General features: G+C 40.3%; 1 protein-coding gene across 2 annotated transcripts in view; it reads right to left on the reverse strand.

Moving 5' to 3' along the window:
• Nucleotides 1–898: 898 nt before the first annotated feature.
• man1a2 (mannosidase, alpha, class 1A, member 2) overlaps nt 899–19,450 on the reverse strand; it is a 161,325-nt gene continuing 142,773 nt past the window's right edge. The window contains exons 12-13 of one of the 2 annotated variants that reach the window (XM_038721213.1): nt 15,660–15,775; nt 899–1,164 (exon numbers count right to left, since the gene is read on the reverse strand). In XM_038721213.1, the coding sequence (XP_038577141.1) occupies nt 1,077–1,164; nt 15,660–15,775 (204 nt within the window). In that variant the 3' untranslated portion in view covers nt 899–1,076. Of the gene's footprint in view, nt 1,165–11,730; nt 13,328–15,659; nt 15,776–19,450 lie in introns of those variants that run through there. The other variant, XM_038721211.1, reaches the window with a different exon arrangement.

A 19,450-nucleotide genomic window follows, 5' to 3' on the forward strand; every position in this document is an offset into this window, starting at 1 on the left:
GGATGAAAGGCAGCAGGTCGGCGAGGTGTGTGGTTTCTGTGGATGAGTACATGGCTCAGTCTACCTGAATGGTACGTTAGTGTGTGTGTGTGTGTTTTCACCCTGTTTTGCAGCTGGAGCTCTGCCACCTGCTTCTCTTAGGCGCCGTGCCAGGCCACACATGGGTAAGCAGCCCTGGCCATTAACAGATTGAACACACACTGATTTGTATGTACCTGGGTGCACAAATTGTACTGATGTAAGTAAACACGCAGACACAAGTGCAATTAAAGGTTCCACTACGTCCGCTGACGAAAACATGTCCTAATCTTTTCAAAATGACTCAGTCAGAGGGTTAAAAGTCCTGTGCTTCCTTTGACGTCATTTAGTTAGAGGGCCATATGCTCATTATTTCACGATCAAACCTCATCTGAAGGTCAAATTCTGCTCCATGACTGCATCTGGCTGCTTTAGCCTGCAGTTAAAAAGAAAAAGTTCCCCCTTCTTCCTCTCCTCACCATTGATTTATGTTGCCCTGCAGAGTCACTTCCAAAATTATTTATTGAATTGAATTGAATAATATGAAAAGAAATGTTGGGACTCCAAAAGAAGCAAAGCAAAAGGCACGGCAAGGCAAGTTTCTCTGTATAGCACATATCAACAAGGTAATTCAAAGTGCTTTACATAAAACATAAAAGCAACAGGGAAATATAAAAAAAAAGTTTAAAAGCAACAAAAGGCAAATTGAAAAAATACACATTAAAAAATAATAAAAGTTACAGTGCAGTGTACAATCAGGGTTAAAAGAGTTAAATGGAAAATAAAAAACAGGCTGAGGGGTTGAGCAAACAATTGAGTTAAAATTATTTTGAAAAGAGAATAAACACTTAATCTACTCTCTCTAGCTAGTCTGTACCCGGGTCCATAGCAATCTTTGGGTCCACTGAAACTCCAAAAACCCTCGGACACTACAGAGAAACCAGGACATGTCTGTCCACAGGCCGCTTTGATCCAGTTAAAAGAAGAGGCTGTTCTGTGAAACATATTGGGTAGTTTTGATGTGTGGCTCTCACAGGAAGGTGACATCTCTTTAGTAGTTACCCATCACTGGGCCAAACCCTTTGGAGGGAAACCCGTCTGTCTGCTGAGAGTGGCCACTGGAGGAGAGATTGTTTTCTACTGAAGCTATAGTAGTCCAGAGAGAGAGAGAGAGAGAGAGAAAATTGGGATCACATTGGCAAAGACAGCATGTGACATAGAGAAAAGCATTTGAAATATGAAATGAAATATGTGGAGTGATTGAGTGATTGGAAGCTTTTAACGGTCTCAGTACGATGTTTCTGGTGTTCTGAGGAGTCGTGGGCTGTATTTACTTCAGCAACCCCCACCAAACAATCCGTTTTTCCAATAACCTCACTCGGTCTGTCTGGACGACAAAGAGGCTGAAAGGGATCTGTCCCGCGGATAGATGGACTCACTCACTCCAGTTTTTTTCCTTCTATTTATTTTTAAAACATCACGAGAACAATGGAAACATGACTGTTACACAGTTGTGTCAATGTAATGTGTTTTTAATCAGCAGTTAAATCAAACTAAAATGAAGTCATGGAATCTAAACACAATTTGAAATGGAAATCGGAATGGAAACAGGTACATGCTGAGCCTGAGGCACAAAAAATGCATACTTATCCCCCTCATGATGATATGTTTGATTTTATTGCAGCAAAAATGAAGGTGTGCTTATAGTTGGAGCACCTTGGAGACGAGTCTGAGACAGGAGGTGAGCAGTTGTTAAATATCAAAATCATCTGCTCCAGTTGAGAATTTCTACAGAAAACTTCATCTGGGATCATTCTGCACCTCCAAGTCAACGTGACATCAGCCTGGGACACAATCTTCTTGGAATCTGCAACAGTGATTTAACTCTTTCCAGTTCATGAAAGCTTGCTCTTCTAAATCCTCTCGGGGGATAAAATCATCTGTTACAAAGTAAGTGATTGAATAAAAAGAAGAACTGCGAACTACCACTTACTATAATGGTCCTGTGGTTTCAGCATTCAGTGCTTATAAAGTAAAGAAAAAAAGCAGCAAGCAAGAGCAGCAAGATATTTAATTTAATTAGTTTTCCCAGATTTGATAGCTGTAAATAGCTCCCTGATTTCCTTTGTTCCATTGATAGTACACTCAAAAAAGGAACCGTAATTAGTCTGAATACTGTATAGTTTGTGTATACATTTCGTCACTTTTCACACTACAGACTAAAAACTGGCTAAGAATGAGTATGTAGTGTGGATTTGGGACACATGATATCCGTTTTAAATCCAAGGTGGTGCATAATTTCGTCCTCACTAACTGGAGAACTACTTAGCAGCATTGTGTTTTAAGGTTCAGCATCTGTCTGAAACAATCTGTAGATGTTGTGCCCACTGTCCAGACTTTACTGAGGTGACCCTCAATCATTCACTTTCAGAGCTGCTCTCTGTCTACATGTAAACAGTTCAGCTAAGCTAGGATTACGATCAGCCTCTCTCCTAACTTAACTGTTTTAACTGTCTCCTCTGCTCCCTCTTTGTCTAAACATACTGAGGCTATATTCACTGTTAGCTGCTGCAGGGCCACATAAAACAACGCTATAAGTCATTTTATAAACAGAAAAGATCTGGTTCAGCAGGCTAAAATGTCTGGAAGTCAGCCTCGATGCTGTTAACTGTGTTGAAATAGCACACAAGGAATGGAGAGGATTACAGAGGCATGAGTGCAAATATGAAACCATGAATCACCACAGAAACAGTGGGGAGTTATTAATGTTCTGTGTAAATCAACATGCCACAGCTCTCATTTAGGGAATAAATAAAAATCAGCTAATTATCAGAGAGCAAATAACTTCGTGTGCTTTGCTGACATCTAACAAAATGCGGTTAGTTAAAGAAATTTCCTGTGACTGATGGAAACCATGTTGTGGTTTACACCTTCTGTGACAATTTTTGGACGACTGATCGATGTGGTTACGTAAGCGCTAAATGTCATACTGCGATGCTACACTACACAAGGCGGGGAAGTACAATGTACGCTTTGTGTCAAAGTACTGCTGATGTTTCCCTAAACAGAACAGGATGCTATGTTCTCAGAAACTATCCACGCACTCATGTGGCACTTGTGTAAAACTGTCAAAAACGGAAATTATAGGAGCCATGATTTAGATTCTTCTTCTTTTTTAAATGATGTCAGACCAAAATAAGATGAAGCAGCTGTTTCCTTGCAACATAGCATTTAACAACTTGAAAGTGTGGTGTTATGGGCACAGAGTGTGACTATTTAAACAGAACAGTGTTTGCTTTCAACCTGAAAATTTGGTTTCAGTGGTGGCAGATGGCAACTTTGAGTGCATTAGTCTTCACAGCTATTCTAATGGACACATTGCCTCCACGCCTGCATGTGCCCTGAATTTGAAAGTGAATTAATTTGAAATGTATGCATGAGCATATTGTTGTCCTCATAAAATTTTCGTAAACATATTTAAAAAAGTTCATGTTTTAAAACATTGCTTTAGTCTTTACAACAAATGACCCCCGATCTTATCAAGTCCAGAAATCCCTCTGAACTCATCTTAAATTTACAGAACTCCTTCACAGACTTTCCCTCAAAGTCTTAAGTGCCAATCTGGAGATAGATGGGGAGCTCACTGATGAATTTGAGTGATATATAATGGTCCTTTATACTGTCCTAATTTTTCCATTTCAGTGCCAATCAAACTTGCTTGATTTTCATCACAGTAACTTGGAAGTTGCTTGAGACTTCAAGGTTAAGGCTTGTGACTTGGACATGTGTGACTTACTCCCACTTCTGGTATTTACTCATGTTTGCTAACACCCTGCAGCTCTCATTGACCTGTTGTAACATACAAAAAAAAAAGTGAAACATGAAAGTCAACATCGGCTTTCTGTGACAGGTAGTACAACAGTGTACTCCTCCTGCTGACAAACACAGGCTACAAGCAATACAGAAATCCTGTCACACTCTCTCGTAACTATCAATACTTTGTTTCGTGATATGCATAAACATTAAACTTATCAGGGACCTGCGAGTGCACTAGCATCACAGCGTTCCACTTCACAGATATCTTGGTAACAGGAAGCATCTGTTCGCTTTCCCTCTGACTATCTCAGACAAACACACACACAAAATGCCCAGCGTGCCAGGAAAGATTTCTAAACACAAATCCGAAGGTGAGCTCAACTTCAGACCATCCACACTTTTATTGTCCCACAGGTAAAAGTTCAGTTTCTAACACAACTTGGGTTTGAGATGAAAGTGTGAAGCTGCACAACAAAGCATATCACTGGCAGGTGTACAATATTTGCAAGTATTAAAATCGATTCAGAAGCATTAAAATACTTCATCACGACAGAAAATCAGCCCTGTCAGTATTACTCTAAGCTCCACTGAACACACAGACCTAAAACAAATCAGCGAGAAAGTTACGATGGATGTAATTTAACAGTGGTGAAGCTTCAGTCCCAAATAAACTGCAACATAATCCCAAGACCACGAGCTTTTAAATACAGATGCTTTTCACATTTGTGCTCATGACTCAGACTTGTCAGCCGCCAACTTGAACCTGGGATTTATTCAACTCATGTTTTCAAGCAGAAGGTTGGAAGTGAAATGATAGATGTGGTGAACAGTTACCTTCCAGAATGATAAAACAATGGCAGTGCTGCCTGGAAACAGCAACGTGGTGTATTTCATGACAAGGCGGCTCTCAAAGTCAGACTCAAGCAAAGACAACTTGGGACGTAAATTAAACCTGCCTGCAGCTCGTCATCAACAACAACTGAAGCGAAAAGACAAATTAAAACATGAGAAATCGGAAAGTAAAACCTGTAGTGAAGAAAATGAAAAGAGTCCACAGCCATGCTGTGTGTGGCAGATTTGGTCATAAAGCAAAGTACTGGACAAAAAGTCAAAGTGAGGGATCATCAAAGACCTTTAGGACGATCCGCTGGGGACTATGAATGTCTGTACAACACTTCAAAGAAACCATAAAGTGGTTTTGAGATTGGACAAAAGTGGTGGGCCAAACAACCGACTTTGCCATTTCTAGGCAGTAAATCCCTGACAGATGTAGCGTGTTATCTATAGTGAAATCTGAAACTAGTGGGGAAATACTATTACAGAATGATCCATTTGATCATGCATACAAACTAACACGTACAGCCTGATTGCCACTAACTTTATGGTGTCTTATTCAACATGTTATTAATGATGCGTGTACATTTCCATCCTGTCTGCCTTCAGATTGAGCCCGTTAGTACTTTCTCTGTGCAGACTAGAGCGTTCTCCTTACCTTTACACGTCAATAGGCATGACAGAACACAGATAACATGTCAACAAAATCAGAAAACTCCCCAAGGCAGTGTAAATAAACATCTACATCTGTATAGATATGACTGTGGATGTACAGATAACACTAACTACTGAACACCGTTCCATATTTAGCCTATTTGAATTGGTTGTGGACTATTTAAAGTGTTATTTTCTGCGCAATTAATTTGCTTTGGCAAGTAACGTTCAGCAGCTCCTCTAAATTTAAAGCTGAGGCGAAGGCACGCAACATACTTAAAGTTAAAAGTAGAAAACCTTTTATATGCTTATCCTTCAAATTTAACATATTTTTCATACTTGAACCATAACAGAATAATGCACCCCCCAGCATTTGAAAAGAAACTTTTAGCATTATTTTATCAGAGATTATTTAAAAAGGTAAAATTATAGTTCTACCGTGCTTCACTCTGGTCAGCAGCTCCAGCGCTGATGGTTTAAAGCCAAAGTATGAAAATATGATGGAAAACCAGTCGGGACAATATGGCCAGAATGGTAATTAGTAAAACGCATTTTAAGTACGTAACAATATTTCCCGAGGATATACATCACTGCAGCAAGGTCACAAATGAAACTAGTTCAGCAAAAAACAAGACTTTTAGGTTGTTACACTTATACTCAAGATTATCTCTCCATCCCTTTATTTTTAATGTTAATTTAAGCAGAATTTGTTTCACCCTAATAAGAACTGTATTATGTTTAAATTTCTTTCACAATTATTATTGTGCTGTGGGAATGTCAAATCCTTGATGCACTTAAACCCAAAAGAACAGGTCACATATAGTGTCTTCAAAAGTTTTACCGTAAACCTAGAGATCCTGGTATTTAGGAAGAGGTGATGTTTGATGTCCAAAGGTGTTTGTGGTTTCCTGAGTGGAAGTCACAGTCACAGACAGACGTCACACTTTCATTTCAGGCGGTGATTGTGAGGAGAAAAAAACCCACCTACGGAGACATCAAGCTCATGTTTCTTGTGAAAATGAAATAACACGCTCTGGTACTTAAAACACAATCAGAGGCCGTAGGCTCCCAGCAGTACAGTATGTAACTGAACACTCTGTCAAGTCAAATATTTACCAGTCAAGTTGCAGTTTACATCCATGTCTGTCCAGACTCATACTGCATACAGTATATATATGGCCCTTTGGTCCAGTGCAGGTGTTGTTACATGTGGCATGCCACTGTGAAAACGATCAGCTGTCCTTCCTGTCTCCTTGTAGTGCTTTCTTGGGCATCTCACAGTACAGACATTGCATTTTATTGCTCCGACAACATCAAAGGTACTAATGGCTCCTTGCAGCATGCCTAAGGCACGTTCACGCAGATGAGCAGGGACCCTGGGCATCTTTCGTTTTTCAGAGTCAGTAGAAAGGTCTCTTTAGTGTTCAAAGTTTTTAAAACTGTGACCTTGCCTACAGAATTGCCTACAGTCTGTATGTTGTTAGTGTCTAAAGCATGAAAAACAGTGTTTACACCCTTTACAATGAAGAGCTGTAAAGTCATTTGGATTTTTACAGAATTGTCTTTAAAATACAGTATCCTGAAAAAGGGGCGTGTCTTTTTTTGCTGAGTTTATGTAGTGAATACTTGAACGTACGTGAATACGTGAATCCAGAGGTATAAAGTCAATTCTTTGGCTAAATGGAAGTTATCAATATATTGCTGATGATATTTAACTGATTAATGGATTACCATATTTGTATTGGTTGCTTTTGTTTTCTGTTTTCTAGAATTTTAGATGCAAAGCCTCTCTGAGCTGAAACTCACTCACTCTCTATTAGCTAAGCGCGCTACAGTATGATGTTCATGTGATTCCGATGACAGGAAGTGAAAGGCAGAATGGACCAGATGGAGGAAAGCCCATACTGTGCTAGTTGTTTGTTTGTTGTGGTCCACAGGTGCGCTTCAACACCTCAGGATAAGTATAGAGTACAAATATGAGCACAAAAAGTAAATGATACCTTGTGTTCACTTAAATGGGAAAGTTTTGTGCGCTGAGGGAGAACCATAGAATTGAGACGAACTTGAACGGATGCAGTCTCTGTGTAAAAACCATTCCACAAAGAAAGGTGCTTATTAGTATGTGCGCTGCCAACCTGGAAGAAGCTACTGTGTGTTTGTCCAAAGTGTCGAGTGGCTCTCTGCCAGCATCCTGGAGGGATGTGACAGCAGGCTGAGCAGCATAAACCGCAACACATTTGTTTTCTCAAACACATCTGAACAGCGCTGACAGAGAACACCTCTTTAATTCAGAATGATGTACAACATTGCATTTATCTTACACATGGGTCAAAGTTCAATCAAGTTTTTTTGGTTAAGTGGTGAAATTTTTTTGTTTGGAGTCTTTTTTTTAGGATCGTCGGACTCAAGCAGTTTCAGTTGGACTTTAGTAGCTGGACTCTGGTTCTCATTGGTCCCAGTCACTAAAGAATCACTGCAATCTCTCAGTAAGTTCACCTTATTTGACCCAGATGAGCTGCTGCAGTCAGCCAATGACTCAATAAGTGTTTATTAAAATTCAAAGATTCAAATTATTTTAAACAACAAGAGTCTACAGCCATGCTGCATACTCTGTGCGGCACTTTCAGCTAAATGCTAATGTTAGCATGCTGATGCCCAGCAGGTATAAGGTTTACCATGTTCACCATCTGTCCATTGACCATCAAGTACAGCTGAGGCTGATGGGAACACTGTTCGTTTTTGGATTTACTCATAAACCACAATGTTGGACAAGTACAAATATTGGCCTGATGATGTCGCTATATGAAAAGTCAGGAGTTTGTATTAGTGATTAAATTAATTCCTGAAGTGTACATGAACGTGTGTACAAAAATTTCAAGATTCATGCTCAACTTTTAGGTTTGTAACAAACCACAGCAACAAACACTGTCCACTTTAAAATCTGTCACAGCAACTGCTACACAAAGCATATGTTAAAGCTCAAAACAAACAAAACACAGTGTACTCTTCGTTTCTGATCACTTTTCATAACATCTTTATTGAATTTGTGTCTCAATTTTAAACATATTTACAGATACTTTCATTTTATTTATTTTTTAGTTCAGTAAAAATACAAATACAGAACACTCAATTTTCAAAATCAACGTCGCTCCCAGCGACTCGATGGCCACCCAGTTTTCGCCTGGGCTTCCTCCCTAACAGATATTGGTGGTGATGACGTAAGCATGATGGCAGGGTGATGTCAGAGACTGGGGGATAGAGGCTGAGAGCCAAGACTGTAATGTAAGGGACTGTTGAGGTTGACCGGCACCAGAGTTCAGATGAAAGAGAGGTGGAAATAATACTGGATGGCTGATGGAGGGGATAAAATGAGTTGAATGGGGGACTGGCCAGAGAAATATCTCTTATGTACACGGATTGACGCTGTAGAGTGTTGAGAGAGTTTCCCCTAAACTTTAAACCAAAAACTTTGTTTCATTTATAAAAAAAAAAAAAAAAAGGCGGCTTGATTAAATCAGCCCAACATTGACCTGAACATTAGCCAGAAGTTTGGTCAAAGCCAATTTGCTCTCTTAAACCCAACCAACATTTGATAATAAGAGATATTTCTAAAATGTCTGCTAGCTACACTGTTTTCACAAATCAGAACCTATATATTTATGAAATCAGGAAATTACAGTTTCCAAAGATGTTAAAAGTATAAGGCAGATTATTTTAGAGATTTATATTTCTTATTTTTATCCGTATTATTGTCATTCAATTCCATGATAAGACCAAAACCAACAAACGCTCCTCAAACGGGAAGAAATAGTGCTTTTGTTGGGGACTATTCAGATGCAGATTAATACACATTTGGTGCTCTAGTGAGCAGGATGGTGTATGTGGGATTTAGTCAAAATAAGCTTGTGTATGTTCGTGGTAATGGATGATGCAGCTCATTTATTTTTAAGAATTTTTGGACAACAGTGAAGCTGTGTACAATGACATAGATCAGGCTTATTATCAGGCTATTGGGATCAACTCATTGTTTTTTGGTCTTTCCATAGGATTTGTTGACAATAAATAGAATATCTCCAACCTTATCCTTTAAAGCATTTACTATGTCTTTGTGTTAGCCTGTCAACATTTTGTACTCACTTGAGATTAGCAGCAATTTGAGGCAAAGGTAAAGAGCATTGTTGCCAACAACTATGGCTTCAAATGTCTCTAATCACTCCATTTAGTCCCTGCTGCCTATTTCCATTTCTACAGTCAGGGAAGCTAATCATCACCTACAGCTAAAAACTGAATAGAAACTGTTGTTTCAGCAGTACTGTTTCAAACTACATACACAGTATGGCTTCATTGATAGATGAGCAGCTGACCTCCTGTAGAACGGGCAAACAACAGCAAATTCAGTTTCTGTTAAAAAATTCATTTTCTGTGTTTTCTCAGGAGGGCACGTGGAGATACAGTCAGATATTAGTAGGTCAGCATATTGATACATTTTTAGAGAACCTTTAATCAATGTGGTTGGGCAGTAAACAAAATGTAGCATAGTGTCAAGTCCGCTGTCAGCTTTGCTTTTCCTCCATCACAGTTCTGCATCTATGTGCGCGTCAGAGGACAGACAATGTTTGTGCAGACAAAAACAATAAGAGGGAATTTATATCATGAAGACGAATTACAAAACACAAAGCAAAGAACGTGAAAGAGCACAGTATTGGCCAAGGTGTCACATTTGACAATAAGGCTTGAAAAGAATCAGTTAGTCAGAAACAAACACAACACAAGGAAACAAATCTTCCTGGTTTAGTCCTACTTGTCAGCTTGAACGCCTGCAGAAGCATCATCTCCAGTAGTGAAACCTGCTCTGTTTCCTCTCTTACCTAAACCAGTCTATTGATACAAAGGGTTTGGACAAATGGCAGATTCGTGTCACACAAACTGGTAGCCAACAGGCTTATTAATGAGCTCACAGAAAATCAGAACATATGAAATACACTAACTCTCTCAGTCACACACACAGTCATAGCACAAGTTTGCTGAGCCCATCATTAAGCCTACTGTCTGTATTTTTATAAACTAATTGACCTTTTGTCTTAAGAACTAAAAAATCATGGTTGAATCCCTTCCAACATGGAGAATGGACCAGACAGACTCAACAAAAAATATTAAAAGCCTTTGGCTGATGAAAGTTGGCTTCTAAAAATAAATTTTTGCTGTAATATTGGATTATTTAGACTCAACAGGACTCCTGCGGCCTGACTCACTACTGCTGTGTTCTCCTGAAACCATCTGTACGCTGGTTGCTTTCATTAACGTATTATTTGTTTTCCCCCCAACATCTCGTCTCCCTGCTGGTTTGTATTTCTTGCCGTTCAGCTACAGAACTTAACGTGACTCACAGAGGTCACGGCTGCACTTTTCATTTCAATGTGCCATCTGACGCTGTACTATCAAAACATATTTTGAAAGAGCACATCCGTACAGCTTCTAAAAATGGTTGTCACGTGTGAAATCTGCATCATTAATATTCACTTTAAAGAAATCTGAATGCAAAATTTCATTGCAAAATTTCATTTCAAATTTAACATCAAGCACAAATAACAGCAGATCTGACTCTTGTACACTGCAAACACACGCAAAATACTCCCTTATTCTAGGGGATTAAATGATATGTGTTGAGGTTTGTGTTTGGGTTGGTATATATCCCCACTTTGGGCTATGAGTCTGTGTAGATTTTAGCATAAAAATATTGTCCAGCGTCTTTCACAGAGTTGTCCAGCGTCTTTCACAGAGTCTTAAAGTAGCTGCTTGATACAGTAGGTCACTACAGAGGCCTGTTTCAGAGTCGAGCTGTTTTGGTTGTTTGCTGACGTATTATTTTTTTTAATAGACTGTATTATCTATTATCTGAGCAAACAGCGCAGTAAATCCCTCAAGCTGCTTCGGCAGTAACAGAGAGAGTTGAGTCTGGAGGGATAACTGCAGGCAGAAGCAAGCTGGTAACTGAGCAGATAGCGTGGTGTGTGGCGGGGTCTGACCTCTCTCAACAAGGCCAAGCTCTTGATAAATTGGACCATAAGGAGTGAGTGGAATCTTCTGAGACCTTTACAGAGAGGAGAAATTATAGCGACTCTGCAAAGGATGTGCATTTGAAATTGTACACAAACCAGCCAAACAAGTCCTTGATTTGCTCTATTTCAGAATTTCTGATGTTGAAATGGATGTTTGATGATATGGTGTTGCCATTTGGCAGTAGCACATGATGAACAGGGTCTAAACAGGGTCTAATCAATCTGTACAGTATGATTATTATGATTCCGAAAGCAATGGAGATTTTGTGAGATTATACAAAACAGGGACATTATGAAATTATGGTTTCATACTTTTCAGAGTCATTTGGGAACCCTGAGAACGAAGGGCTCCAGGTTTTTGGACTTTTTTATTATGGACCGGAGAGGTAGCAGTAAAAATGGAGGAGAGAGGAGAAGGTATGAAAAAATTAAGAAAATAAGACAGTGGGATTGTGGGGGGAAAAAAGTGGTAAAGACAAATGATGGAGAACTTTTGAGAACATGCAATTTGCAGGTTAGGTGGTCCAACTGGTGATATGGGGCTGAACTGAGAAAATGTGGCATGGGAGCTCAGTAGGAGGGTTCTCATTTATTTAGCTCTTTCAGCGCTATCTCCTCTTCAAAGCGCCCAAATAAGTGATTTACTGCAGAGGTATTTTAACCGCCACACACACACACTCTCATACATAAGCATGGTTGGGTTCTAGCCTCATCTCAAAATGTATGATATGAACATGATTTGGAGTGATTTGTGAAAAGGTGGAAAAAGAAGGGTTGATGAAGCTGGAGAGAAACGCTGTGATGTAATGGTGTGATCAGAATAAAAGGTTCGAGATAAAAAAAGCAGCATCCAAACGAGTAGCAGCAGAATGTTTTAGGGGGGAAAGTAGTGGCCCTGTGACGTCTCTAACTGGAGAGAGAAACTGGAAAGATGTGGAGGTGGGGAGTGGTGAAGATGGGGAGGCCTGCTGCTGTCCGCCTGTAGTTACTGTTCCACTCACAATGGTCCACTTTTCTGAAAAAGGAGGATTAGAGGGAGGAGGTGGGGAACTGTTGCCACAACCGGCCCTCGCATTGATGATGCGACAGTTCCAGGTCAAAGTTCGTCTGATGGAGATTAAACAGGAAGTGGAGTGGGGAGGGGTTGGGTCAGAGAGAAGCGAAGAGCTTTGATTCAACCCTGTGTCCCCATTAACAATTTGTCCAAATAAACAAACAAAAAAAAACAAAACACACCTTATCAACAGACCCTGTAAAGTCCTCAAGTTTGTCTGCCTGGAAAAGTGACACGTTCATCAGTTTAGTGTCAAACAGGCTGTGTGATCCTTCACAAAATCCCATATGCATGCTCAGAGCCTCAGCTTGAGTCTGTATGGGAGGACAGTTTGGTCAAATCTCAAATTAACACTAAAAATAATAATAACAAAAAAAAAAAAAAAGAAAAGCGAAATCAAGCCTCCGTTTTTGGAGCTCGGTTCTTCAGAGAAAAGAGTCGATTCAAGCCAGTCGTGAGGCTGAGCAGCAAACCCACCATCTTTCTGATTTAAGCAGAGAAGACAGAGAGAATAACACAGAGTCAAAGAGTAAAACGTAGAAGAAGAGAGGGAGACTGAGTCCTCCCCACGCTGTAGTGGTCTGTGCGGGAGGCTCTCTCCTCGTGTCCTCTGGTTGATGTCTGCAGTCCAAAAGCAGTTGAAAGTCTGTAGAGCTGAATGTAAGTTTGTCCAGTGATGGTGGGCGGGCAGGCAGGCAGGCGGGCAGACAGGTGGCGCCCCCTGGTGCTGCAGTGAAGGAAGAGGGCTTTGTCTGTCTACCGCTGAGCCGGCTCGCTGCCAGGCAGGGTGATGTTGCCCAGGTGGAGGACAGGAAGTGGGTGAGCCTCCGTGTTAAAGACCCAACTCTCCAACGGCATCAGGTCGTCGCTGGAGAACAACAGGTACAGATACCTGAGGAGGGGTAGGTGGTGGGAGGGATGTGTGGGGGTTAACGGAGGGAGGAAACAGTGGTGAGGGTAAGGAAAGAGGAGAAGAAGAAGAAAGAAGTGGATTACATCATGTGTCAGCTTACAGGTACACGACACTTAAAACCCTGAATTTGTAGTATAGGTATAAATAATTGTTGCTTCTATGTTGTTGTTCTATGTTTTAATCTTTTATTTCCTGATTCCAGTTTGGCTCTGCTTGGTCACAGAGAAAAAACGGTCCAAATAGGGAACACTGCTCCACCTTTGCTGTGTAATTGCGATGTGTGTGATTAGTCTAATTAGAGTTGACAGGAGGCTGACACATTTTCAGCTTTGGTGTGAGAGACCGGGGTTCAATTCCCACTGTGACACATCCACCAATGTGTCTCTGAGCAAGACGCTTAACTCCTAGTTGCTCCAGAGGTGTGCGATCTCTGACATATATAGCAATTATAAGTTGCTTTGGATAAAACGCGTCAGCTAAATGAATAAATGTAATTTAATGAAAATGAAACATGTACACAAAAAGGAGATTTGCTTAGCTTGACTCTCTTAACTATTCCCCTCGCCCATATCATATCAATAAATCCACAGGACCACTCGGTAAAAATGTATCCGTTAGATACAAGACAACATCAGTACAGGAAGATAACAGGAACAAGAGTTGATTGATTAATGTGAGAAAAAGAGGGAGTTTAAAAAACTGTGTGGCTCCGCTTTCTGTTTGCTTGACTCCCCAGGCAATTAAAGGTTTATGCAGTTAAGAGGAAGCGACAATCATAGTCGTCTATTCCCTATATATTACCAATGTGATATAAATTTGATTTTTATGCAAATTATCCACATTTTAAGAGCACGAAATCAAACAATTAACTTATTGCAATACTGTAAATATTCCTTCTTATTCCTTAACATCAATGAACCATGTAAATTATATCATATGTACACTTATCGATAATCTGCAATTAGTCTCTTACAGTGTGTTTGTGTAAGATTTAGAGCTTTAATTTAAAACAAGATCTCTTGACTTGCATTTCTTTAAGAATTCTAATGAACATTAAAATAAATCTTAACACACACCGCTTAAGTTACTAAGTTTAACACTTTAACAATAGTCATCAAGTGATCAAGTATAACTCACGATCCACACAGCAGATCAACAGAAGTTCGGATGCCAATCAGCAGCCTGTTTTAACCCAGAGCTGATGTATTGCTTTGATGCGATTGGCTCGCAGCCAGCAGGGACAAAGACTGAGAAAAAGACAGACACCAAAGGCCACATAACACCGAGGCATTCAAATGTCATCATCTCAGAAAGTTACCAGGCTTGTGTGGCGAGTGACCTTTAACGACTTTTACACCAAAGACAAATTTCACTGGAATTAAACGCTTTGTGGGTGTTAATTTCAGACATGTTCAAGTTAAAAATGGAGCTGATAAGTAGCTTCCTGCTAACACAAGGGTAGACAGAGCAGCCAATAAGCCCAGTATGCTCTGTTTTATAATTGTCTTTGACCTGCTGCACTGTTTGATTGACAGTAACAACCTTGTACACTTAATTTCATCTGCTCAGTTTACATGTACAGTTATGCCAGGAGGAGATAAAGATATTCAAAGAGCTGCCAGCAGAGGGAAACAGAGAGCCACACTAGGCTTCACTTTCCCCTCTGGCTCACAGTCTGTAGGCTCCCTTCATCAATCATCAGAGCTGCCCTTTGCATTAATCAGCCTTTATTATAGTACAAAATGGAAAGAAATAACAACACATGCCAGTGTTGGACTGAAAACGGCTCATCACATGTCACTAAGTAGTTCTGCAGTAGTAAATTAGTACATTGCTTTTGCACGATTCACAGGAAACTGTGCATGTATATAATCCAGTGTTACTGTTTAATTTTCACTCTTCTAGCAAACAAGCCAAACATTTATAGCTGCCAGCTCTCATTAAAAGCATTTAACTCGCAAAATGTTGCAGGGAGTAATGGAACGAGAAGGAGCAGCCAGTGAGCTGTTGATGAACTGCTCTTCTGCTGTATTTCTGACACAGCAGCTGCTCGACGAAGGTCTGCGACTGACATGCTGCTGCTTTTATGTTTGCAGAGGATTTTCCTGCTCAATTTTTCCGTTTATTTTCTTTTATAAAATATGACCACGTAATTGTTGCAATCACTTTCCCCTGACAAGCCCTTTCAATCAGCCAACCCACCACCCCACCCACCAAATGATTGCATTAATCCCAAAAGTGATTAATTAATCAACACACGTACTGAATTTATAGATCAAACCAATTAATCAACCTATTAGTGTTGGCTTACTTGAGCGTCTCGGCCAGGAAGAAGCTCTGCTGCACGTCGTCGTAGGTCGGGTTGGAGGAGTAGACGTCCTTCACCCCCGAGAAACCTCCGCTCACCCTGCAGTACTTATCAATGGCCTGGAGGAGAGAGGGAAGGAGGGAAGGGGAGGAAGAAGGAAGGAAGAAAGAGTTTTAAGATAACAAAAAAATGGAGAGAAAGAGAAGGAAGAAAAATAATAGTGTAAGTAGTTGGGTGGAAATGGACAGAAACAGGAAGGGAGGAAAGTTGCAAAGAAAAAGGTAAGAGAATGATGAAGAGGAAAAACAAAACGAGGAGAAGAAAAAAGAAAAAAAGGGCAAAGAGAAAAGGTGGTGGGATGAAGAGCACAATTTTAATAAGCTTACAAAAGAATGCTATAATTATTTTTTTTGCTTGTGACAGATTAGAGGGAGTCTTGGGGAGACACATACAGGAAACAGCAGCTGTAGGAAACCGGAGGAAAAGAAGATTACAACAAATGCCTCACAACCCGCATTTACATTTTATTCTCTTGAATTCTTCTTTTTGTCCCTCCTCCGAAGCAGCTTCATAATGAGGGTTTCATATTATGCTGCATATGAGGGAGCTGCTGCATAATGGCAAAATAAAAGTTTCTCTTGAAGCGAGGGAGAGGCCTGTGGTCTGTGGTGATTTCTCTTGGGTCACTTTTCACAATCTCAGGTTGTCTTCGCACCTTCGTCTGATTCAGAATGATTGATTTGAAGGGCAAAATGGGAGTTGATTGGAAATTGTGAGGTGAAATCTCACATTTTTAGCTGTTCTCATCTCTTTTTTTCTCTAGCTGTCTGCGATTATGAGGATGTAATCTGTATGTGTGGATTTTAAGCTCCATTCAAGACGACGTTGAATCTGATTTCACTGGACATCAGATATAGTTTGGATTTTCTTTAAGTCATAACGAAAATACACGTTGTGCAGCTCTTTCAGGACAAATGTAAGCCACTTTCGTAGGTGGTTGGGATTGTGGTGTAAATCCCTTCTCTCTGTCCATTCACTTTGGCTTTTGAGGGTTTATCTCCGATACTCCAAACACAAAAGATGTGATGTCAATGTTTCAAAAACAACAAAAACAGCGGAGCTGGACCACTTGTTCTGAGGCCTGCAATTTCTCCACTGCCATCACAAAAACATCCAGAATAAGCAACAGTAAACAAAAGCAAGTTACCGGCCTGTTGCATCCAGCGCTGTTAGTCAGGACAAACTGTCACCTCTGTGTTATTATGACAACAAATGCTGCCATGACAGCAAACAAAAACCTAACTTATTTCCTGTAAAATACCTAAACTTAGCAACATTATGTAGACAAAAGACTTTTTAGAGGGTTTGTTTTTTCATGGTTTGTTCTTTGTTAAAGGGAAATCTTGTTAAGGGACAATTTCAGACCACCATAGTTCTTCCAGTGGTCTCTGTTTGGCCTTTTCCTCTTTCAGTATGACAATGCCCCCATTCATAAAGCCCAGTTTGGTCTGGAAGAACTTGACTGGCCCACACAGATCCCTGATTTTTCAACCCTATCCTAAATCTTTGGGATAAACTAGAACAGAGATTGCGAGCCAGGCCCTCATGTCCAACATCTCTGTCTGACCTTATAAATGCTCTTCTGGATGAATGGGAAACAGTTCCCACAGACAAACTCCAAAATCCTGTAGAAAACCTTCCCAAAAGACTGGGAGCGGTTATAGCTGCAACGTGGGGACCAACTCTATATTAATGCCTATGGGTTTAAAATGGGTTGTCACAAAAGTAATGCGTAGGTGTCCCAGTACTACTGTCCATACAGTGTATTTATTTCTAACATCTCTGATAAATCGCGCTCCTCTGTAATTCTTATTTACCCAAAAGATGGCAAATCAGTGGGCCAGCAAAACCAAGAAAACGTCTTCACATACTGTACAATGACACATTCTCCCCACAGAACACCTTGATGATGCACTACTGCAAATGCCGGGCTGCTGTTTTGGATCTGAGGAGTGAAAATATACGCTCTTCTTGAAACCAAGTCCAATTTGTGAGCAGGTGCTTTCCCCCATCTGCATACACACATACACAAGTGGGCAATGTCATTAAAAATGCAGTGATCGTCCAGCTGGTGATACTGACGCTATTACCTGTGTGCTCTATTGATTTACAATCAGGACTTGTTACAGTGAAATTGGTGCCTCCATAAAAATTCTGGCTGCATTACACTCTTGCTCATACGTTATCAACTTACACTATTAACGCATGTAATTGAAAGCATTATCTCTGTCCTTGTCTTTCACTGTCTCTCTCTCAAACACACGCACGCTTGCACACACGCGCACACACACACACACACACACACACACACACACACGCATGCACATCTTCTTCCTCCCTCCTGTCCTCCAGTGACCATTTTGCTGTCAGCAGATTTCTGTCGCAAGTAGTTTGGACTGTAATTCCTGTTATTAATGGGCTGCTGTGCCCGACGTGTGTTTGTCCTTCTGGATCCACACTGCAGTGTCCCGCTATGTGTGCAACACACACACACACACACACACACACACACACACACACACGCCAATCTCAAGCTGAGTATATCCTTCAATATGTCTGGATAATTAAAATATACATTTTAAACACAAGCCATATTTGTACTCAAACGCTCAACATTCTGGGAACTTTGGGGTTATACGCAGTATTTTTGTAACCGTACCCATAACTGTAGAACACACAACTAAATAATCTAATATAAAAGTCTACCTGTAGGAGAAAAATGGAGGAGGAGTGTGTCTGCAGCTACTAAGTGAGGACACTCTTCACATTATAGCAGCTGGGCTTCACCTTTACACTGACACACATGCACAGGTAAAAGCTGCCTACACTAAAAAAAATGCATGGGCAACACAGACATGTTGTATACGTGCATGCACACACACGCACGCATGTAAAAGCCAGTAAGTGTTAATGGCTGCTTTGAAAAGAGGAAGTGTGACAGACAGAGGCTGGTTTGGGGTACAAGATGGATGCAGCTGGGGTGCAGAGGGAGTGTGTGCGTTTGTTTGTGTATGTGTGAGCGAGAAAGACAGAGAGAGAGAGAGAGAGAGAGAAGCTGAGCTTTGATGCAACACACAAAGACGACTGCAGGTGTTGGTGAAAGGTGTACATATGTGTCTATGTGGGGGATAAAGTGACCAATAGGAAGAGAGTAGGAGGTTGAGCTTCGTGTGAACATGGAGAGAGCCTCAGGTGTTGTCAGAAAGTTACTGTATGTGTGTGTAAAAGAAACAAGTAAGAAAAATGAAAGGATATAAGATGGAAACAAATGCAAAAAAAGAAGAAAACGCAGAAAGCATAAAATAAATGGAGCATCCAAGATGGCCCAAATCCATACTAAATACAAAAAAACACTTGCTAGCACATCTATGACTAAATCTGCAGAATTTAAAGCTGGTTCTTCTATCAGACTGTATTTTTTTTTAGCTTCTTACCCAAATAATATAACAAGAGCAAGATTAACTCAAACAATAACCAACCCCAGTCAGACAGCAAGTCTTTCTTTCATTTCAAATATTAGCATAAAAACTTCTGAAAATAAATGTGGTAAACAGATCTAAAACTACAGATAAGCTAAATTAAATAACATCTGTCATCTGCATTAGCACGCATGTATATACTGTATGCAATATTAGATAATGCAAGAGAGGCAAAGATGAGCCCTTCAGCAGCAGCTCTCTTAGTGTCACTCATACTCAGTACAATCGCACATCATAAACACACTTGCCAATGTA

Source organism: Micropterus salmoides, unplaced genomic scaffold (assembly GCF_014851395.1).
Source record: "Micropterus salmoides isolate LMB-PRFRI ecotype aquatic unplaced genomic scaffold, ASM1485139v1 Ms_hic_scaffold_15, whole genome shotgun sequence".
NCBI lineage: Eukaryota > Metazoa > Chordata > Actinopteri > Centrarchiformes > Centrarchidae > Micropterus > Micropterus salmoides.